Source organism: Symphodus melops, assembly GCF_947650265.1.
Source record: "Symphodus melops genome assembly, chromosome: 4".
NCBI lineage: Eukaryota > Metazoa > Chordata > Actinopteri > Labriformes > Labridae > Symphodus > Symphodus melops.
The window spans coordinates 695,867-720,148 of record NC_136694.1 but is presented as its reverse complement, the minus strand read 5'-3'; the positions used below and the strand labels follow the sequence as shown (position 1 = coordinate 720,148).

At 42.8% G+C, this 24,282-nt stretch overlaps 1 protein-coding gene across 2 annotated transcripts in view; it reads right to left on the bottom strand.

Annotated features, from left to right (window-relative positions):
- The window catches only part of LOC306822722 (V-set domain-containing T-cell activation inhibitor 1-like), a 67,368-nt gene extending 53,280 nt beyond the window's left edge, over window positions 1-14,088 (bottom strand). Inside the window, exons 1-3 of one of the 2 annotated variants that reach the window (XM_079341911.1) lie at window positions 13,823-14,088; window positions 10,228-10,548; window positions 7,627-7,902 (exon numbers count right to left, since the gene is read on the bottom strand). In XM_079341911.1, coding sequence (XP_079198037.1) covers window positions 7,627-7,902; window positions 10,228-10,548; window positions 13,823-13,910 — 685 coding nt within the window. In that variant the 5' untranslated portion in view covers window positions 13,911-14,088. Of the gene's footprint in view, window positions 1-7,626; window positions 7,903-8,473; window positions 8,868-10,227; window positions 10,549-13,822 lie in introns of those variants that run through there. The other variant, XR_013778924.1, reaches the window with a different exon arrangement.
- Window positions 14,089-24,282: the final 10,194 nt, after the last annotated feature.

Genomic DNA, 24,282 nt, shown 5'->3' with positions numbered 1-24,282 from the left:
TGTAAATCACTTTATATCTAATATCTTAACTAAATGAATAAATAATTTTGAACCTGGCCATTTCCAATGTTCAGATTTATATCCCCCCAATGTATGCAAATTAGTGCTTATTTCATTAAATAATGCATTATTTGCATATTTAAACATATTTCAGAAAAGTTGTAATATTAAAAATATTTGTCTTAACATAAGTAATCAACTGTAGAAGTTTCATGTTGATATCTGTGAGTTAATTTTTTTTACCCTATTCACCTGTAGTGTCTCGCCTTAACACTCTTCAAACTTGGACCCACGGGGAAACGGGCCCTCTGGTTCTGACCACCCTGACGGAAAACTGTCCTCCCTTCCACCGCTTCCAACACCTGGAGCAAACATCTGGCCAACAGTCAGCGAGGCTCCACAGCTTTCCCTCCTTGGCCAGCATGATGGCGTTTCCATCCTCCAGCTCGCAGCTCCACCAACTAAACCCTGCAGCCACTCTTGGATTTAAACAGCCAATCATCAGCCAGCTTGGACTTTTCCTCCGTCCTCGTTACATCCATCGAGGCTCCGGCCCAAAATTAACCCTCCAGAAACCTCATCGCCGCTCTGCTACAAACATCCCGTCTCTATGGTCATCCGTCATCGGAACGCCGTTTCTCCAGCAAACATCTGCACAGGAAATGCAGCCAGACCTCCACAGTCCAGCCCGGACAACAAGGAGAGACCTCCGCACTCTGGGCTGGACACATTTGGTGGAGTGGACTCCAGCCTGAGCGGACTGGATTTGACTGCCCTGCGACCTCTACAGAGATTTAGCCCACAGACTTGTCAACACTCAATCCATCAAGAATAAATCCAGGCTGACTGAAGAGACATGAGAGAAAGAAAAGTGGACTTCATGTGTGTGACAGGAAGTTGGCAGCAGCCAGAGGTTGACTCTGCCCTAAATGAAGCCTGTCCCCCTGGCTACAGTTACTTAGAGGCAGCCTGCAGCACTGGCCGTGGTGGTGGCCTCGCTATCATCCACCCACAGGACCTGGACTCGTCCCCCATCCTACTACCTACAACTTCCTCCTGCCACTGTCTTGCATTTAAATGTAAACTCATCCCATGACTGTGCTTCTCATCGAGCGGCCCCCAAAACCCAACTCAGCTTTCATGCTGGAAATATCTGCTCTCCTTCCAACGCTCTGTCCAACATCTACAAACACCAGAATCCTGGGACATTTCAAGATTCATGTCCACACCCCCTCATGTCCTCCAGCTCCTGGACTCCCTCACCCTCCAACAACACACACTGGACCTGCTCATCAGGAAGCTACAGGTCTATGATGTCGGGGTTGTTTCAGTGGAGCTGCCCTTCCCCTCCCCCGACACCAAACCAAAGCTGCACATTCATTTCAGAAACATCAAAAACATGGACACAGATGGATCTTCAACTTCTCTCCTCGAGCTCTGCAAACTGCCTCTCTGTCACTGACTCAGTGGATTTTTACCACCAGTCCCTGAGCAGTCTCCTAGACCTCCACGCCCCCTTAACATCCAGATCAGTCTCCTTTTCACGCACTGCACCACGGTACAACGGCGAGCTGCGGATGATGAAGGCAGCTGGGCGGGCCCTGGAGCGGCGGATCAACACCTCTGGACTGACTGTTCACAAACAGGCCTACAGGGACCACAAGAGGGCTTAAGCTCTGATGGATGCTGGGTCCAGGTTCCAGTCCAGCATCAGAAATAACAGCCCCGGTGACTCCAAACAACTCTTTGAAACAAGAAACCATCTTCTCAAAGCCCCTTCACCCTGCCACTCTGAGGACACAGAGGACAGGTGCAACATGCACGTGAGACAACATCCGTTCACACCTGTCCACCACTCCTGCATCAACCCATCAAAGTGTCCACCCACTCCCTGAGACTGTCCAGCCCCTCTGCTCCTTCTGCAGTGTCACACAGGAAGAGGTGGAGGCCATGGTCAGAGAACTGAAGCCATCCACCTGTGCACTGGAGCCTTTCCCCTCAGCCCTACTGAAGTCCAACATGTCTGCCATCTCTACACTCATCACTACCATCAGAAACCTCTCCCTCCTGGCTGCCCATATCCCACCTGCATTCAAACCTGCGGTCATCAGACCACTACTGGAAAAACCCACCCTGGATCCACAAGTTCTGTTCAACTACAGGCCCATCTCCAATCTCCCGTTTCTTTCTAAGGCTCTGGAGAAAACTGTTGCAGCACAACTTCAAGATCAGCTCACTCACAATAATGTGTTTGAAAAACTCCAGTCTGGTTTCTGTCCTGGCCATAGAACAGGAACTGCTTTGGTCCGGGTCACTAAGGACCTTCTGATGGCAGCAGACACTGGTACCCCATCACTTCTCATCCTTTTGGATCTTACAGCCGCCTTTGATCCAGTCGATCATCACATCCTCCTTCATGAACCACAGAGCGAACAAAAACAGAACAGCTCCAACAGCTTCACAGAAGGAAAAACAAAAAGTGTTTTTTTATTTTCTTAAAGGACACTTCACCCGTGGAAACATGAATCTTGACCTTTGGTCATATGTGTAGGAGACATGTAAAGCAGCTGTGCTCCCAGAATGCACTGCACCGCAGGCCACTCCCACTGAAGCTAAAGCGCTCTGTTTACGTTCTACAACACATCCGCACGTTTCCCTCGGCCGTTTCCCACATTTCAGAAGGAATCGGCATTTTAGGAATTCAAACAGATTCTCTGCCTGTGTCCAAAGACAAACCACCGACAGCACCAGCCCGCCTCAACTCGAGCCGGCCCGGGCTCCTCGTCTTCAGCGCCGCCCCCCGTTCCTCCATCAGACTCAACTGCTCGCCGCTATATTGCGGCTGGTAGAAAAACTTCCGATTCCTAAATCCTCTTCATCCATATCAGATTTTAGATTCTGACAGTGAGGCCCCGCCCACTGACCTTCAACAGGTTTGTAGCTTCAGAGGGTCAAAAGCACGATGTAGTTTCACCCCCTCTAACTAAAACAGCCTCCGATGAAATGAGGATTTTTGATCCTCAGAAAAGAAATCTGGAGCTTTCCCGTCTCCGGGGAAAATCAGGGCAGAAAGCAGGAGCAGGTTTCTAAAGATACACAGCTTCATGCAGATGAGTGAAATCTCCCTTTAATGGTCTGATGGTCAGCACACACGCGTGCACACACAGGATCCATGTCAACATGAGCTAACGGACAGATGTCAGAGTGAGAGGGCTGCACACAGCGAGCGCTCCTGAGAAGGTACAATGTGTTGCTCAAGGTGTCCTCGGCAGTGCTCAGGAAGTCAACTAGCAACACTACACTGGACCCAGCTACTGCCGAGCCCATCATGTTACCTCAACCTGTTGTCAGATAATCACATGGTCAGCTGTTCCATGACTCCTTCTCTACTCGCCTTTATGTTGTCTCTGTTTCATCTTCTTTCAAACATGTTGCCGCCATTTTGTTTTTTCTTTCTTTCCCAGAACAGAGACATTTCTCAGCTTCAACATTTCACACCTTTCTTTTTTTTTTTTTTTTACATTTTCAACCAAATAAGGGGTTCCAATATTTTACTGATCTTTTGTTTTTTTCTTTTTATATATTTTTCTGTTCTGATTGACAATTTACACACCTGCCGATCATTTAGGAAATAGGGGTACGCTTTTACATCTTTCAAATATAATTTAGAATATTTACTTTTGAAAATGAGCATCAGTAATAAAAGCATATTTCACCATGTTTTAAACAGAAAATGAAGAAATTAAAGGTTGCTGCATGTTCGAAAAAGAAGAAGGAAGAAGCTAACTTTAAAAAATGTAGAAATGAAAACAAGATGTAGCGTGCATTTTATTCTGTTCAAACATGTTGGAAAGTTGTCTGTGTGTTTGTTTTTTTGCAGCTGGCAGCAAACAAAGACATGACCACAGTCATTTCTTACCACACTCGCACCTTCAGACTTTCACAGGAGCTCCTCCTTCATCATTTGGAAATCTAAAAGTGTTCATGTGTGTCAGAGGACGTTGGACCCGTCTGGTCACAAAGATATATAAAGAGAGAGCGGCAGGTCCTGGACCTGTGCTGAGGACCGCTCATCTCATTCAAAGACCTCCCAACGTTTGCAGCATCAGCTCTTTCTGCAGACTGCTAGCTCTCACTTTGGACTAGCAGACTTTTCTTTAAAGCTCCATCATGACAGACATTGAATCAACACTGCAGACTGAAGTGAACTTGTTGTTTTTGTGTGTTTGTAGATTCCTGAGTTGTCCTGATTGCAGCGCTGCAGACAAACATGCTGACCTTCATGTCCCTGTTCTGACTCTGCGGCTGGATGCTGCCTGCAGTCTTTTACACTTCCTGTTCCTCACACAATCATTCAACAACAAGTCGACCACACATCACTTTAACAACTAATGTTGGGAGCAAAGGTCCGCTTTAGATCGGACCATTCTACCATACTTAGATAATCATCCACATCATTGAAAATAAATGTGTGAGGTCAAACACAGCAGTTAGTCTGCTTTTTGCATGTTGGATTTTTGCATGGATACACTGAACTTCACCTGGTTTGAACCATCGTTCCTGATCCCAGTGAATATCATCTGCATGTCTGTATTCTGTCACTCAGAGGAACTCTTTGTACCAGCTAGCTTCATGTGGTTCAATGACCTTGAATGACCTTTGCCCTTCATGATTGTCTTTGTCTCCCCTCAGATCCGTTTCAACTTCCCTCTCCGAGAGAAAAACCAAGACATCCCGCTGAGTATGGTTAAAGATTGTGTCCATGACATGTTCGCTTCCTGCCAAGCACAGAGGAGCCACAAGGTCAAGACCAAATACTTCAAGAGAGAGAACGAAGGCATATTGCACAAAGTCTGGAAACTTGCTGACAAGTGTGTAAAGAGGAACAAGAGGATCTAAGTGAGGAGCATTTTCCAGCCATCTGTATCTACACGTCTGGTCAGAAAAACTTTGAGGAATTATTCAACAGTGCGGTCCGAACCAACAGATCTGAATATGGCTCCACCTTCCAGTTTCACTCTTTACATTTCTGGCTAACATCTGCCATTCAGATCCTTCATAGGCACAAACAATGCCACATCAGTTAGCGCAGATCTGTCACCGAGTTTACCGGCAAACCAACCAAATGATCCGGTTTGGTATGTTCGCCTCCAGCTCTCACAATCCAACACTCACTCACTTGGGTAAATTCAGACCTGTTACGGGGCTGATCTGAAGAAATATCCCCGTCTGAAAGACACGGAGGAAGAGGTGCTAATTCCCCCCTATGAGATGTTTCAGATAGCTGAGATCCAGAAGGAGAAAAATAAAGGAAACCTGAGCGACTGTGAGACTGTGTACGTCCTGGAGAGGATCGGATTTTACAGCAATCTCAACTGCAAAGCTGCAAACGTAGATCAGTGATTCTCAAACTGAATTTTACTGGACAGATATTTGTCCATCTACAAAGACGGTGACGAATGTTTGCAGAGTAGGAACATTAAAAGATTCACATCAATATGTGTGAACATAAATAAAACCCTTTTTATCCATTACGTCCCGCCTGGACGACTGCACAACTCCCTCAATCCAAATTCTGTGACTTGTTCTTAAGTCCCTGCATGGTCCAGCCCCCCCCCCTCCTTTAACCCTCTAGACCCCACCACGTCCACTTAGGTCCTCCCATCAGTCCCTCCTTGTTGTCCCTGGAGCCCAGGCTGACCCCCGTCACGGGCACCAACACAAACTAACTCATTACATCCATTCAAGTCACAACTCAAAAACACCCAGCTGAAACAAGCCCCATATTTGTAATGATTTTATTCTCCTGTGTGAACATGTATGTTTGTATGCCTCTACATGTATGATGATGTGAGTGTGTGGATTTGTCTTTATTTGATTCTGTTTTGGCGTTCTGCCTGTGAAGCATTTTGGTCAGCTGAAGGTTTTTTTTTAATGGTGCTAAACAAATAAACTTTGACTTGACTTTTTCATATCTGTTGTCCACGCTCGTCTCGTGTCCACCGAGCATTTTGTCTGGGCAGAAAAGCGAGGGCTGTGAGCTCGGGAGTGTTAGCGTGAAGCGGCTGGTATCCATGGTTACCACAGAGCAGCCACTTTACCCCTGGAATCCTTCGTCTCCTCTGTTGTGCACAGACAGCGTGCACATATCTCACGCTGACAACAAAGTGTGAACTGCACACAGGTTGGATCTGTGTCATTCATCTGGTTAAAAAAAAAAAGCCCCCTCACTTCCTTTAACAAGCACAAAATGCTGGCAGCCAAACCCTGCATCATGCGTGTGAGCAAGACAATAAGCTGCAAACTCCAGCTCAGTGAAACATGTGACACACAGGCCAGAGACTTCCTGCCTGTGACCATCAAACTGTGAGCGTCTCCTCCCTCTGACCCCGGGTCACCTCACACACTCTAAACTCCAAACTCCTTCATGACACGTTCAAACTGTGCCAGGTAAGAAGAATTAATAATCTGTACATGAACACAGAGAGCAACATCAGAAAAGTCTATATCCTCCATCTTGTCCTCACTCTCTGCTCTTTTTACAGCACAAACGTGATGATTGATGTTGGATTCATGTTCCTGCTGTTTTCACATTTCATTGGATATAAATATATTTCTACTAATATACTCTGTTTTAGTGCAGCTGTCAGGATGGTGCTGCCTCCTGGGATTAATAAAGTATTGATGATTGTGATTGTGGAAGCTGACTGCATAGCGTTCATCTGTCTGCAGGCGTGTGCACAGAAGTCCTGACTTACATTTACATCCGTGTGGAGAAATATCGGGATCTTTGAAATCCTTAAAGATGCCATTACTCAGAAAATAAATCTAACTGTGTAACAGCTCAACTTTATAATCCTCTTAGTCGTATCAACAGTTAATGCTGAGTTTGAAAATCTCACTGAAGCCTTCTTAAGCAAAGCGGGGCCCCGGTCCAGAGGGGCGGCGAGGGCCCCCCTTGAGATCTGATTGGAGAACCCAGAACTTTTGTCTGATCAGAGGAGAAACTCTGGAGCACTTTGAGATTTAGAAAATGTAAAAGTGCTTTACAAATAAAATGTATTATTATTATTATTCAAAGACAAAAGGAAGATTTCTCTGCTCCTGGAAACAGAAGAAGGAAAAACATGTTGTAAACAGTGAAAGCATTGTAAAGGTAAACAGGCTGTTTGAGACTTACTGAATGTTTAAAGGTTGGAATAAAGAAAAGGAGATAAACTCTGTGAATCTTTGGAGAGTTGGACTCAGTTTCACTTTGACTAAAAACTTCTGACTCCCATCATGAAGAAGCTCGGACACAGAGAAGACGTTCGGACACATCTTTAAATCTTGACTCCACTTTTGGAGTGAAATCTCGTCGTCACCTTCTTTGACTTCTTCTCTCTCACTACATCTCACTGGGACTTTGGTGATTTCTCAATGGTCCCAGTTCATAATCTCTCCTGTCACTGGTGATTCATCAAACAGAGTCAGAGTTTAGATCTGAATGTTGCTCTCAGGTGGACACATTTACCTGATGGCTCAATGGGACTGAATCCCTGTATACACTGCTTTGAGCTCAATCACTCTGACCTGAGTCTGAGCTAAAACAAAGACACATTTCATTATTATGAAGGAGAATCTCACCTGGAAAGTCCACATTGAGGTCATTAGAAATCTGATGACAGATGGCGTCCTGTGTGACCACACAGCTGTAGGTGTCGGTCTTGGTCACATTCGTTTTGAGGATGATGAAGCTGCCTCCATTTTCTGTGACCTGAGTCTTCACAGCATGAAGGATGTTTCTAGAACTGTCCCTCCACTCCACTTTAGGTTCAGGAGACGCTCCTTCAATTTTACACTGCAGCACGGCCTGGTCACTTGTTAACTTAAGTTGCTTGACAGACGGCTCTCGACATGCAACTGTGAACAGGAAATAAATAAGAAATTATTCATGTCTCAATGATAAATCAGATTATTTGTCCCAGCAGGCTGACATGTTGAAGGACCCTGTAGACCACCTGACCTGAACCCACTTCATCAGAGCTGCTAGGTGTGGAGGACTCATGGTTATATTAACGTACAAAAAGCTTTGATTGACTCCTTTAAACTGACGTGTTGTGAGTCTTTACGTCACAAACTGAAGGATAATGTCCACTGAAGTGAATTAGAAATACTTTAAATATTCCTGAGTGGTATCAGGTCTGTGGAGTCAACCTGAGCACGTGACAGGCAGAGGATGACATCATCAGGACTCACCTTTTGGTTCCTCCTCAGTTCTGTCCTTTAATCTTTTAACACGCGGAGGATGCGCGCGACCCCAAATACAAACGTTCAGACTAATTAACTACAAAAAGACGTTTTTTCTTATGACTGTAAACATCACTACAAACATATTATATATAGTTTGAAAGCTCAGCTTTTCGTTTTTACAGAGGAATTAAAAATGACACTTAAAGGATAAAATACTTTAAACAGTGACGTCATACTTTACCGTTTTAAACCGTTAGCATCTCAGAAGGTCTCGCGACGAGCCGCCGTTCAAATGTATTTATAGACTGAAAACCAGACATTTGAAACAAACACCGGCTCATTTCACTGAAAAACATTCCGCTGATTAAAAACAGCTGCTTTGTGTTCAAGTTGAAGAATAAATTCATTAAATAAAAGTCCATCGTGTCCTCCGGTTAGTTTCACGGCCGCTTGTCAATCTACCGAAACAGCTAATTCTCCGTCAAAGTTTAATTATTAAAACAAACTTTGGACCAATCATGTTCGGTATCTCTACAATCAGTAAACGCCCAGCAACCAAACAAACCAATCAGCGTCTTTCTGTGAACAGAAGCTGCAATCCTGCCGGACTTTTAACTCAATCAGCCAATTAAAACATTGCATCTGTACTCGAGTGCGACTTGAGTTTGATTGACAGCTAGATTCTGCCAATGAGAAGTCAACACCATGACACAGCCCAAAATTTGTAACCAATCAATATACCTGCCTGAGCATACCCGGAAGTTAACCGTTAGGTAATGTGAGCAACAGTGGGACATGAACGAATCACAAAAACTTGAATTTAAATATTTGTAGAGGTGTAAGTAATTTATAAAAACTGTATTAAATGTATTTAAATTACAAACATTTATTTTTAAAGGCTGAATCAAAGACTTTCACACATTTTAAATCACTTTTTGTTGATTCAAAGTGAGGTGAATTATCTTATTTTGGTAACTTTAGAAAAGTTTAAGAGCGCTCTGTGGACACCTGCTGGACATGCTCTGTACTGCACTTTGTCAAATATCTCTGAGTCTGTTCAGTCTGTCAACATGAAACTTCATACAGATATTATAGACAAGTTGAGTCAAATATCCTGAACATTTCAACCTAATGGCCCGTTGTATGGTACATTTATTGTGTTTTAAAAATGGAAATAAAGAAAAAAAAGCAAAAGAAAACTTTTTTTATCTGATAAATCATTTATCACACGTCCTGAATCGAGGATTCAAGAAAGGCTAACACACTACATGAACCCTCAGAGTCTTTACTTTCTCCTGATGATATGAACATGTGTCTGCCTCGTAACATCCAATCAGCATAAACAAATTAAAACTGTTACATCGAGAGGCAAAAATATACGTTAATGTAAAGAATGTCAACATGTTAAGATGCACTCTGAAAGAAAAAAGAAAATATATGAAGTTAGTGAATGTGTGTGATGTTATTAACATGACATATAGAGCAGACATGCTTCAGGTTCAGACTATGAAAGTAACATTTTATCCAGTTATATTAAATCATCTAAAATCTGAATACAAAGCTTCAGTCTCTGACTTTATAAACCAGCTGAAGCTGCAGCAGGAGAGAGGAGACTTGTTTGTAATAAGAGTCAAAGAGTCGGACGCTGGTGGACAAGTGGTGAGTTTGAACTCCACATGTACATTTATGCTATATAAGTTTAAGTCTAAGTCTAAGTCTAATGCTAACTGCACAGGTTTAACCTGTAATTATGTTGACTCTTAGTCACATGGGGGCTGCTAAATCTTCAATGTGATCCAGTTGTTTTTGTTGAGGTGAACATCAGCCTGTCAGAGTGTTAACTTAAACATGTTCCTTAGGCTGCTCGTATTAAGCTGAAATGTTTAGTAAATGTCCAACATGTGATTTATGACGACCTTAAGAAAAGTTCATCAGTGACTCTTAAACCCGTCATCTCACTAAACATGTTTTTAACTGTTATTTTAAAAAACTCACCAACAACCAGCTCAATGGTGAACTGCTGAGGAGGCTTCAGACGAGGAAAAACACAGATGTAGACTCCACTGTCGGCCATATTTGTCTCTGTGATATTTATGGAGGCGTTACCGTTCTTCAGCTCCTTGTTAAAATGTGACACTCGACCTTCAAACTTTATGTCTTGACCTGAAAGACCGTGACCATAATATTCTCCTCCGTTGTACAAGAACACATTTTGATCGCCTTTCTTCCAGTCAAACAGCTTGGTCTCCATGTTCTCCTTGGTGCTGAGGGAACACGGTAACACAGCATCTTGGCCTCTTTCCACCTTCACTTGAACTGAAACACAAACATGAGAGTGAATCAGTTTGTTTCCATGAAAACAGTAAAGTCAGTGAATGGAGCATCAACATGTTGTAGTGCTGGATATACAGTCTTGATGTGTGTTTAGTTGAGGGAGCTGTCCTCCACAGTGAGTAGAAGCTGAAAGTAGTCCAGGAGCTGATGTTTCTAAAGACCCTTTTCCACCAAAGATCCCCAGAACTAAAAGGTTCAGGGACTTCTCTTTATAGAACTAAAAGGTTCAGGGACTTCTCTTCATAGAACTAAAAGGTTCAGGGACTTCTCTTTATAGAACTAAAAGGTTCAGGGACTTCTCTTCAGAACTAAAAGGTTCAGGGACTTCTCTTCTAAGAACTAAAAGGTTCAGGGACTTCTCTTCATAGAACTAAAAGGTTCAGGGACTTCTCTTCATAGAACTAAAAGGTTCAGGGACTTCTCTTCAGAACTAAAAGGTTCAGGGACTTCTCTTCTAAGAACTAAAAGGTTCAGGGACTTCTCTTCATAGAACTAAAAGGTTCAGGGACTTCTCTTCATAGAACTAAAAGGTTCAGGGACTTCTCTTCATAGAACTAAAAGGTTCAGGGACTTCTCTTCATAGAACTAAAAGGTTCAGGGACTTCTCTTCAGAACTAAAAGGTTCAGGGACTTCTCTTCAGAACTAAAAGGTTCAGGGACTTCTCTTCATAGAACTAAAAGGTTCAGGGACTTTTCTTCATAGAACTAAAAGGTTCAGGGACTTCTCTTCAGAACTAAAAGGTTCAGGGACTTCTCTTCAGAACTAAAAGGTTCAGGGACTTCTCTTCAGAACTAAAAGGTTTAGGGACTTCTCTTCAGAACTAAAAGGTTCAGGGACTTCTCTTCAGAACTAAAAGGTTCAGGGACTTCTCTTCATAGAACTAAAAGGTTCAGGGACTTCTCTTCATGAACTAAAGGTTCAGGGACTTCTCTTCATAGAACTAAAAGGTTCAGGGACCTGATTGACTTTGGTCATGGTTTCATTGATTAACAGTGGAAAGGAGACGAGTGCTGTGTTCAGGGTTTCCTTAAAAAGAAAGAGGACTTTAAATCAAAACATTCAAAGAATCAACAGTGGATACCTCCCTTCATTTCACCAAACACCTGACAAACACCTGTTAGGACCTGATATTAACCCCTGACATGAATCTCTTCAAGTTCATATTGGGGGGGAAAGGTGTATTTTGTCATTTAAACTTTAGAACATCTGATTTTTGAAGGTGAACTGTGAATGAAGCTGTTTGGTCAGAGGAGGAGACCTCTGACTGTGACCCTCCTGAACCATGAATAATCCCCGCTGTGCCCCCTGAAACATGCTGAGCTATAAGCACATCAACAGCTCAGCTCTTACACATGCTGTGCAGTCTGATGGCAGCTTCACTAAATTAAAAACACTGAGGTAAATATTAAAGAGAAAGGTTCATGTAAAGGAAGTCAAGTCTTATTCTAGAACCATAAATGTGTAAACTTGAAGTGTGAGACCTCTGACCTGTTTCAGATTTGATCTCTGCACCCGCAGAAGTCAAACAACACAAACAGGTCATTCTGCTTTCATAGATTAGATTAGATGGGAAAATGTTCAAATGTGCTGCCAGAGAGAGAGAGGACAAGTCTGAACCTCTGCAGGATGTCTCAGTCCGGACTCCAGGAGTCGTGTGGGAATCCATCCACTTTTTGGTCTTTAATGAAGTTTAATAACATTTAAATTTAGAGTGATGTTGGTATGAAGGAGGAACAGGAAGCCCCGCCCCCACCGCTTCACCTCAAACAACCTCCAGAAACAGAAACCAACCGCTACATCCTGTTATCTCTATTCTTGGTTCTGACACCTCCCACCCCCTGCTCTCTCTCTCTCTCTCTCTCTCCTCCCCCTCTCTTTCTCTCTCTGGGTAAGATGTGTTGAGTCTCTCCATCCTACTCCCCCCCCCTCATGTATTTATTCCTTCACTGCACGTCTGGATGGTTTTCTTGGTTTAGTTTTGGCTGGAGGTCCGAGCTCGTCCTGTTTTCAGCTCGTTTTAGGGGGAGGTGCTGAACCAATGCAACACGCTTCACTTCCTGTTTGTTTTCTTTCATTTCTATTCAATAAAAAAAAACTTAATTTGTCCCCGGGGGGGAATTCAAAGAAATCTGTGCAGTAGTGAAGAGATGTAAAATAGTGTATATTGATGGAGGGAGAGAAGCTTGTTTCTCATGGAGGCTTCATCATGAGCGCTTCACATTAAGGACACATGAACGACAGACACCATCCTTCTAACATAAAGCAGCTCTTCTGCTGTAAACACAACACTGTCACTGTCACACTCTGAAACCTTGAATACTGCCACCTACATGTGACAAATAATCAATCAATATATATTCCTACAGAGCTGTGTGTAAGTAGGCAGATACTCAATAATAAAGTGATTAGGTAGAGCTATAAAAAAGATGATTAAAAGAATAAAGTGAGCGTGGTGCTCTGATGGATCAGATAAGAGAAGTGATATCAAACAGAGTAAAGTGGAGGACTGCATGAGGACCAGTATAAGCATCATAAAAGGCACGAGGGGGGGTCAAGGTTCAGCTTCAGGAGGAAGGAAATAAACATTTCATACGACTTATTTCTTTTCTTTTTTTTGAATAAAAAAAAAAAATGAAAACATTTTCAAACTTGTGCCCGTCCGTTTGTGATGGTGAAAGAATAAAATCATCTTGTGTTTTCATTTTGTTCATGGCTTTATATAAAACTAGTCTTTGATGGTTTGGGAACTTGCAAACATGCAGCTGATAAACAACAGCAGACACTGTGTGTGTGTGTGTGTGTGTGTGTGTGTGTGTGTGTGTGTGTGTGTGTGTGTGTGTGTAAGTATATAAGGGTGTGTCAAACTGAGTAACAAAATAAAAGCCCATAATAAAGCTTAATGTAAACATTGACAGAGTGTGTGAGCTGCTGTATCTGAAAAATCATTGAAGAAAAGAAGAAGAAGGAGTGACTCTGAGAAACACGCAGCTCGTCGAGTCTCACTCAGAGTTTCTCGGAAATGATGGTGGTGTCTGCAACACGCACACACACACACACACGCACACACACACACACACACACACACACACACACACACACACACACACACACACACACACACACACACACACACACACACACACACACACACACACGCACCTGCAGCAGAGTGACCGCTGAGCATTAAAAATCAGATGGATGACGTCATGATTATTATCAACATGACATATTAAATAAAGAGTTCCGACTTCTTACCGGTTCCCTCCGCTGATTGGATGAGAGAGCCGCTGAGGAGGAGAGAGAGGAGAAGGATCTGCATGCTGCTCATCTGAACATGAAACATCACTGAACGCACTCTTCTCTGCGCGAGGACGTTTAACACGCTCTCTGCCTTCCTATTGGTCCGTCACTGACTTACTCTTCAGATAAAAGCACCGGAAACGACCACAACCCCTTAGAGGACGTGAAACCCTTCAGAATAAAAGCCTCCTCTCCTCATGACTCTTGATTATATTGAATTTTATTTCTAAAGGAACCATGATTAATGTTAAACACACGTTGCACATGTCAGCTAGGTGAGATAAATAGAAATACAAAGGGAGGTGTTCAGCTGGAAATGTAAAGGAGTGAGGTGAACGGGACAATTCAGACAGAACCGTGAATGTGATCTTATTATGTTCATCTCCCTCCACTGGCTCCTTACTGCTCATATCACATTTCAAACTCTGCTGCTCGAGAACCAATCAGAGACAGAAACGTCTCCTTACCTGAACTTACCTGTCCCCTTCCCCCTCCCCCGCCCTAAAGCTCAGCCAATGAGAGGCGTCTGATCCATCCCTCACGACAGGCTTTAGACGCTAACGGTGATCTCCTCCTCTGTCGCCCCCTGGTGGTGGAACAAAGTACCACACATCTAAAGGTCCAGGGATGAGAGTGAAGGTGAAGTTACTGATGAAGATGAGGGTAAAGGTTGAGAGGGGAGGGGATGAAGATGAGGGTAAAGGTCGAGAGGGGAGGGGATGAAGATGAGGGTAAAGATCGAGAGTGGAGGGGATGAAGATGAGGGTAAAGGTCGAGAGGGGAGGGGATGAAGATGAGGGTAAAGGTCGAGAGGGGAGGGGATGAAGATGAGGGTGAAGGTCGAGAGGGGAGGGGATGAAGATGAGGGTAAAGGTCGAGAGGGGAGGCGATGAAGATGAGGGTTAAGGTGGAGAGGGGAGGGGATGAAGATGAGGGTAAAGGTCGTGAGGGGAGGGGATGAAGATGAGGGTGAAGGTCAAGAGGTGAGGGGATGAAGATGAGGGTAAAGGTCAAGAGGGGAGGGGATGAAGATGAGGGTAAAGGTCAAGAGGGGAGGGGATGAAGATGAGGGTAAAGGTCGTGAGGGGAGGGGATGAAGATGAGGGTAAAGGTCGTGAGGGGAGGGGATGAAGATGAGGGTAAATGTCGAGAGGGGAGGGGATGAAGATGAGGGTAAAGGTCGAGATGGGAGGGGATGAAGATGAGGGTAAAGGTCAAGAGGGGAGGGGATGAAGATGAGGGTAAAGGTCAAGAGGGGAGGGGATGAAGATGAGGGTAAAGGTCGTGAGGGGAGGGGATGAAGATGAGGGTAAATGTCGAGAGGGGAGGGGATGAAGATGAGGGTAAAGGTCGAGATGGGAGGGGATGAAGATGAGGGTAAAGGTCAAGAGGTGAGGGGATGAAGATGAGGGTATTTCCCACTTGGATTTCCACTTCAGTGTTTCCTGTTGTGATTAATTTGTCTCAGTGTTTCATCAAACAGGTTCAAATGAAAATAAAGCTGACTTTCTTTTTTTTTACTTGCGATGAAGAAACTGTCAACGTGTCGGGATCAAACATCGCTGTTTAGACTGCAGGAACATTTTCAATCCTTTAAATTATGACCTTGAACATACATCTGCTTTATAACACATGATAATGATGTTAGCTTCATGTTTGAAGGACACAAGAAGCCATGTGCTGTGGGTGCTTGTCAGACTGGGGGGGGGATCTGGGTCATGCTGGGTCAGACACAGGACCCAGCATGTTGGGTTATTTTCTTTTATTCTTAAATTGGGTCATTCTCACCCAACGTTGGTTCTTTTGGACCTTTTCATGGGGTTATTATTATAGATGCTTATTTTCACACAGTAGAGGGTTATTTATGCATCTTTCTTGCTCTACATTGTTTCGCCAGACAAAAAATAATTTCAGCATTAAAAAACAATCATTCACATGAACTGCTTCTAAACAAATAGAATCAACACAAATAATAAAATTAATGCATATATTTATTTACATTTGAAAGAGCCAACAACAATAACAGTAGTATATCTATCTGGCCCAACTGAAAGGGAAATATAAACAATGTTAGGATGAGCTAAAACTAAACACCTCTTACACATCAGCATTTTATGAGGCTTTAATCAAAGAGGTGTTTAAGAATTCTCTTGCTGGCGACTCTTTGCCAGGCAGCTGATACACAGCTGTTTGTAAAAAGTCCCACATAGGGGCACATTGCTTCAGATAAAGGACCTCAAAGATGGAAGAACAGCAACATGTTGGGGGGGTCTGTGGAAACAAAGTCCCCTGTAATAGACTTTATAGTGTGCAGTGGATCAGAGAGAGGAGAGATAAAGAGAGAGTCATGTCATGATCTCTCCCCACACGCCGGTCCTGGATCAGAACATTTTAAGACCAGAGTTCTGTTGTCTTGCACGGAGTCACTGTGTGCGTTCAGTGCGCTCGTCCACAGCGTCCTATCAGTGCTCAGTGTGCGTGCAGTGCGATGGCTCTGGTCTGGTCTTCAGGGCCTCCCTCAGGAACTCACGAATGTCTGTTCCAACCTGTGAAGAAGAAATAAAACATGTAAACTTCAAACAGAACAGTAATTACTGATAGATATTAAAAATTCTATGCTGGATCAATATATCAGTCATAGATCAGATATCAAAGAACAGCCTGAATTCTTTCAAACATGCCCCTAACACGAGCCTTTAACTCGTCATTCATGTGTTTTAGTTTCAGGAGAATCATGCCACCATGGCGCCAGATGAATTACAACTTTACAGATGGTTCTGACCCGACTGAAGCCCTCACAGCAGATACTTTGTGTGAATGTAAAAACTTTCACATTTACAAAACACATTTATGAACCCGAATGCAAAAAAACATGGACTTGTAATTTCTCTTCTTGCCTCAGAATATCATTAAAGTTTAGGACTGTGGTCTGTTCACTTACTTGCATATAGACAAAAGACATTTCTTTAAAACACAAAGTGAATTTAGGACGTTGACGTAGCAGATTAAAAAAAGAAAATGATCAGAGGGGAGTCACCTCACACCATGTTGAACAGTGTTGCTGGCTGCTGACATAGACACACAGTCACAGGCAGATTATCATGAAACCATCCTCAGCTCACTCTGTATGTTGACTGTTCACAACATATTCACACACACAGGTGACTACAAACAAACACAAACTCACAACACTGATGTACACTGTAACACAGGACCACGTACAACTACGCATGCGTGATGCTAATCCAATAAGCCGGCTAAACTGTTAGCCTAACTCGTGCTAATACGTTTCTCTTTAAACTTCACAGAAAATGACGTTTTTCAACACAAACAACTTGTGGAAGGACTAAACACTTTAATCTAACACCCAGGGCAAAAGACACGACACTTTTATTCTATTTCTTACCTGAAAAAGGCTCTTTGAGTGAAGGAGAGGAGACACGATCAATCTGTATATTGAGTGGTGTCATCATTACTGCCGTTACGCCCCCTGCTGGTGTCTCCTGATAAATACATCAACACATTAGAAGAACTTTCACCTAAAACACATAAAAACACAACTTAACACGTCTGTAACTGACTGTAAATAAGAGACTATAATATGTGAAGTCATTTCTCACATCTCTTTTAATCATAAAGCTGCCACCTGCTGTTATCGCTACAGGCTAACATTAGCGTCTTCAGCAGCCTGGGATGACTCGACACTTTACAACAACTATCCATTTAAACTGCTCGCAACCGGAACAAAGCTCAAAGTGAACATGTAAATCCACGCCATCACTATAACGTTAATATTTGTGTGATGACCTTGGGACATGGACTAATGTTAACGTCAGTAAAAAGTCCCCCGTCTGATGAATGACAGCGTTTAACGTTAGGGCGTTAGGGCGATATGAACCAAAGTCAATGTTAAGGTGCATTAAAAGGATATTCAGTCTTATGTGACAAGATGATGTAGAGTAACGTCAACGTTGAAAAGTGATTCACTTAACCAACATTAATGTTAGTAGGATATGAGCAGCCATCTAACATTATGATGGGTCATATTGGAAAACAGAAAATAAAAGACTGAAAGTCTAAATGAATGTTAACCAACGAGCTAACAAACTAAATGATGCTAGGTTACCGTTATATTTACTATAACTCAAAGTAAGTTAACTAGCTGAAAAACGTCATGTTACGCCAGTCAACAAGTAAAAAGTAATGACTTTGCCATAATGGTTTTGTTATAATTAATAGTACTTGTGTATTGATCTTGTTTAGTGTGAAAATTATGTTTAAAAAATGTATTTTAGGTACTTAGCAAAGTCCAACGTTAAAACACAGCCGACCGTTAGTCAGTCGCGAGGAGAGAAGTGGGCGGGGCTTCTGACCCAGCGCGGGGTTGTGACAAGGCCAGCTTAGCCGTTGGATCACTTCAGCCTCTCTCAATCACCTAATATTGGGTCAATATTCCCGCCGTGGCCAAAATCAACCCAGTGAAATGAGCCAGCAGCTCAGCACCCAGCAACTGGGTCATGTAAATGAGCCAGCATTATTTAGGGAGTTTATTAAACAAGAACTAGATGACTCAGAGTTCATAGTTCAACATTCCTGGAGCATTTAGCTCCGCCTACTCCTGACCCTGTGGAGTTGTTGGAGGAGACAAAGAGTAAGTGTGTGTGTGCAGGGTGAATAGTGGGAGTAATAATGAAAGTAAAGGCCAGTCTGCTCTTCTGTTCAGGGTTTCCTGTTCACATGAATCTGTCTCAGTGGATCTGTTGGCTTCCTTTAAAGCCTGTTTCTGCAGCATGCTGTCACATGGAGATCAGAGAGTGCTGCACACGTTCATCTCCTCACCCAGCAGGAACCAGCACAGCTCATTCAGAGAGAGGAGGGAGGAGATAAGGAGGCAGATCAAGTGTGTCACTGTCTGATGTGGATTAATGATTGTCAGTCTGAACAGCTGCTTCCTTAGAAACAGATCAAATAGAATGACAGGTGAGTTTATGAGCTGCACACCTCCATTTAAAGTCACATCAACTTTATAACATGCAATCAATAGTACAAAGTATCGGCTCACCTGCCTTGACTCACATCTGAAGTTGATTGTTAATCCAAAGGGTTGAATATGATGTCGGTCCACTGTGTGCAGCTACAACAGCTTCAGCTCTTCTGGGAACGCTGTCCACCAGCTTTAGGAGTGTTTATGGGAATTCTTGAGCATCCAGAAGAACATGAGTGAGGTCAAACACTGATGTTGGACCAGAAGGCCTGACTCTGATTCATCCCAAAGATTGTTCTATCAGGACTCTGTGCAGTCAATCAAAATGAAAGATATCACAAAGGATATGACTCCAGCAGCTCAACCCTCCAACAGCCACCTTTGACATTTACTGTGTATCAGTCAGGAATGTGTTGGCCCACTTCTGCTGATTCTCAGGAAACCAGACTCTTCATGATACCTGGAAGTCGTTTCACAACAGGATGTTGGTGCAACAGTGAGAATGAAGCCAAGGTGGTGGTTCTTTTTTTAAAGATTTATTTTTGGGGGATTTTTAGCCTTTATTGGATTGGACAGTGGATACAGTCAGAAACCAGGGAGAGAGAGAGGGAACCTGCCTGTGTGAGGACTATAGCCTCGATGCATGGACACACACACACACACTGCCACTGTGCCACCAGCACCAGTTGCCCCCCCCCCCCCCCGGTCAAAGGAGTCTGGACCCGCCCCTGAACACAGGATCAGTCTTATTCAGAGTTTGAAAGAAGGACACAGAGATGTGTGTCGTGTCTGACTGTAGCTCAGAGTGACCGAGGCTTTCTGACATGAAGCATCACAACATTATGACATCATATATGTTCAAGTGTATGATTGACAGATGCATCAATAAATGAGATGTAGATGCTGTGATCAGGTGGCCTCTCTATGACACAACGTGGCCTTCAAAGTGCCGAGTGGCTTCTTTAAGACTTGTTGAGCTGGCTGCTGGTTTCTCTCTTCAGATCTGACTCGTCTGTGGACGACGTGCAGCCGGACAGCACGGCCTCCTTCTTACAACATTCACAGGTTTATTCTGAACAACATGGATCCACTCATTTATTCTTTTCAAATCATTTCAATCTCATTCAAATTCAAATCAAAAAACTTTATTGACCTCGGGGGGAATTCACAGACACATGGAGCAGAAAGACAGAGCAATAAAAAATTAAAACACAGATTCATGGGGACGACTTCAAATGACATTTTTACATAAGCTGTACATACAGGGGCGGCTGTGGCTCAGTGGTAGTCAGTCGTCTCTTTACAGGGAGGTTGGGGGTTCGATCCCCAGCTCCTGCAGCCGCACGTTTGATTTGTCTTTAGCTAAAACACGTAAGCACAAGTTGCTCCCACTGCTTCGTCAGCGACGTATGAATGAAAAACATTTGAGATGTAGTAAGGCAACATCCACTTAGCTAAACATGCTAACGCGCTCTGCTGGGAGAGGAAAGCTAAATCATTGAAATTAATTTCTCTGAAGGACTCTCAGCCTTGGTTCTTTTTTTTTTTACTGTCGTACGGTCCAGCCTGAACACTCCGCTGAGCCAACACTCAGCGGAGGGCTAAACGGTTCAGGGACTTCTCTTCATAGAACTAAAAGGTTCAGGGACTTCTCTTCATAGAACTAAAAGGTTCAGGGACTTCTCTTCAGAACTAAAAGGTTCAGGGACTTCTCTTCATAGAACTAAAAGGTTCAGGGACTTCTCTTCATAGAACTAAAAGGTTCAGGGACTTCTCTTCAGAACTAAAATGTTCAGGGACTTCTCTTTAAAGAACTAAAAGGTTCAGGGACTTCTCTTTATAGAACTAAAAGGTTCAGGGACTTCTCTTCATAGAACTAAAAGGTTCAGGGACTTCTCTTCATAGAACTAAAAGGTTCAGGGACTTCTCTTCAGAACTAAAAGGTTCAGGGACTTCTCTTCTAACAACTAAAAGGTTCAGGGACTTCTCTTCTAACAACTAAAAGGTTCAGGGACTTCTCTTCATGAACTAAAAGGTTCAGGGACTTCTCTTCAGAGCTAAAAGGCTCAGGGACTTCTCTTCATGAACTAAAAGGTTCAGGGACTTCTCTTCAGAACTAAAAGGTTCAGGGACTTCTCTTCATAGAACTAAACGGTTCAGGGACTTCTCTTCATAGAACTAAAAGGTTCAGGGACTTCTCTTCATAGAACTAAAAGGTTCAGGGACTTCTCTTCAGAACTAAAAGGTTCAGGGACTTCTCTTCTAACAACTAAAAGGTTCAGGGACTTCTCTTCATGAACTAAAAGGTTCAGGGACTTCTCTTCATAAACGAAAATGTTCAGGAACATCTCCTCTCAGAACTAAAAGGTTCAGGGACTTCTCTTCAGAACTAAAAGGTTCAGGGACTTCTCTTCCTAGAACTAAAAGGTTCAGGGACTTCTCTTCATAGAACTAAAAAGTTCAGGGACTTCTCTTCATAGAACTAAAAGGTTCAGGGACTTCTCTTCTCAGAACTAAAAGGTTCAGGGACTTCTCTTCATAGAACTAAAAGGTTCAGGGACTTCTCTTTATAGAACTAAAAGGTTCAGGGACTTCTCTTCATAGAACTAAAAGGTTCAGGGACTTCTCTTCATAGAACTAAAAGGTTCAGGGACTTCTCTTCAGAACTAAAAGGTTCAGGGACTTCTCTTCTAAGAACTAAAAGGTTCAGGGACTTCTCTTCTAACAACTAAAAGGTTCAGGGACTTCTCTTCATGAACTAAAAGGTTCAGGGACTTCTCTTCAGAGCTAAAAGGCTCAGGGACTTCTCTTCATGAACTAAAAGGTTCAGGGACTTCTCTTCAGAACTAAAAGGTTCAGGGACTTCTCTTCATAGAACTAAACGGTTCAGGGACTTCTCTTCATAGAACTAAAAGGTTCAGGGACTTCTCTTCATAGAACTAAAAGGTTCAGGGACTTCTCTTCAGAACTAAAAGGTTCAGGGACTTCTCTTCATAGAACTAAAAGGTTCAGGGACTTCTCTTCAGAACTAAAAGGTTCAGGGACTTCTCTTCTAACAACTAAAAGGTTCAGGGACTTCTCGTCATAGAACTAAAAGGTTCAGGGACTTCTCTTCATAGAACTAAAAGGTTCAGGGACTTCTCTTCAGAACTAAAAGGTTCAGGGACTTCTCTTCAGAACTAAAAGGTTCAGGGACTTCTCTTCAGAACTAAAGGTTCAGGGACTTCTCTTCAGAACTAAAAGGTTCAGGGACTTCTCTTCAGAACTAAAAGGTTCAGGGACTTCTCTTCAGAACTAAAAGGTTCAGGGACTTCTCTTCAGAACTAAAAGGTTCAGGGACTTCTCTTCAGAACTAAAAGGTTCAGGGACTTCTCTTCAGAACTAAAAGGTTCAGGGACTTCTCTTCATAGAACTAAAAGGTTCAGGGACTTCTCTTCTAACAACTAAACGGTTCAGGGACTTCTCTTCTAAGAACTAAAAGTTTTAGGGACTTCTCTTCATGAACTAAAAGGTTTAGGGACTTAACTTCATAGAACTAAAAGGTTCAGGGACTTCTCTTCATAAACGAAAATGTTCAGGAACATCTCCTCTCAGAACTAAAAGGTTCAGGGACTTCTCTTCAGAACTAAAAGGTTCAGGGACTTCTCTTCCTAGAACTAAAAGGTTCAGGGACTTCTCTTCATAGAACTAAAAGGTTCAGGGACTTCTCTTCATAGAACTAAAAAGTTCAGGGACTTCTCTTCATAGAACTAAAAGGTTCAGGGACTTCTCTTCTCAGAACTAAAAGGTTCAGGGACTTCTCTTCATAGAACTAAAAGGTTCAGGGACTTCTCTTCATAGAACTAAAAGGTTCAGGGACTTCTCTTCAGAACTAAAAGGTTCAGGGACTTCTCTTCATAGAACTAAAAGGTTCAGGGACTTCTCTTCATAGAACTAAAAGGTTCAGGGACTTCTCTTCATAGAACTAAAAGGTTCAGGGACTTCTCTTCAGAACTAAAATGTTCAGGGACTTCTCTTCTAACAACTAAAAGGTTCAGGGACTTCTCTTCATGAACTAAAAGGTTCAGGGACTTCTCTTCAGAGCTAAAAGGCTCAGGGACTTCTCTTCTGAACTAAAAGGTTCAGGGACTTCTCTTCAGAACTAAAAGGTTCAGGGACTTCTCTTCAGAACTAAAAGGTTCAGGGACTTCTCTTCATAGAACTAAAAGGTTCAGGGACTTCTCTTCTAACAACTAAACGGTTCAGGGACTTCTCTTCTAAGAACTAAAAGGTTTAGGGACTTCTCTTCATGAACTAAAAGGTTTAGGGACTTAACTTCATTGAACTAAAAGGTTCAGGGACTTCTCTTCAGAACTAAAAGGTTCAGGGACTTCTCTTCCTAGAACTAAAAGGTTCAGGGACTTCTCTTCATAGAACTAAAAGGTTCAGGGACTTCTCTTCATAGAACTAAAAGGTTCAGGGACTTCTCTTCATAGAACTAAAAGGTTCAGGGACTTCTCTTCTGAACTAAAAGGTTCAGGGACTTCTCTTCTAACAACTAAAAGGTTCAGGGACATCTCTTCTAACAACTAAAAGGTTCAGGGACTTCTCTTCATGAACTAAAAGGTTCAGGGACTTCTCTTCTAAGAACTAAAATATTCAGCAACTTCTCTTCTGAACTAAAAGGTTCAGGGACTTCTCTTCATGACCTATAAGGTTCAGGGACTTCTCTTCTAACAACTAAAAGGTTCAGGGACTTCTGTTCTAACAACTAAAAGGTTCAGGGACTTCTCTTCTAACAACTAAAAGGTTCAGGGACTTCTCTTCATAGAACTAAAAGGTTCAGGGACTTCTCTTCTCAGAACTAAAGGTCCAGGGACTTCTCTTCATAGAACTAAAGTGTTCAGGGACTTCTCTTCATAGAACTAAAGTGTTCAGGGACTTCTCTTCAGAACTAAAAGGTTCAGGGACTTCTCTTCTCAGAACTAAAGGTTCAGGGACTTCTCTTCTCAGAACTAAAAGGTTCAGGGACTTCTCTTCTCAGAACTAAAGGTTCAGGGACTTCTCTTCTCAGAACTAAAAGGTTCAGGGACTTCTCTTCTAACAACTAAAAGGTTCAGGGACTTCTCTTCTAACAACTAAAAGGTTCAGGGACTTCTCTTCTAACAACTAAAAGGTTCAGGGACTTCTCTTCAGATCTAAAAGGTTCAGGGACTTCTCTTCATAGAACTAAAGTGTTCAGGGACTTCTCTTCTCAGAACTAAAGGTCCAGGGACTTCTCTTCTAACAACTAAAAGGTTCAGGGACTTCTCTTCTAACAACTAAAAGGTTCAGGGACTTCTCTTGTTATGGAAAATGTTACTCCCACTGTGTGTTACGAAGGTCTCATAGAATCTGTCATATAGAATGTATCTGAAATGTCTTAGAATACTACATGCACAGCATATTGGGT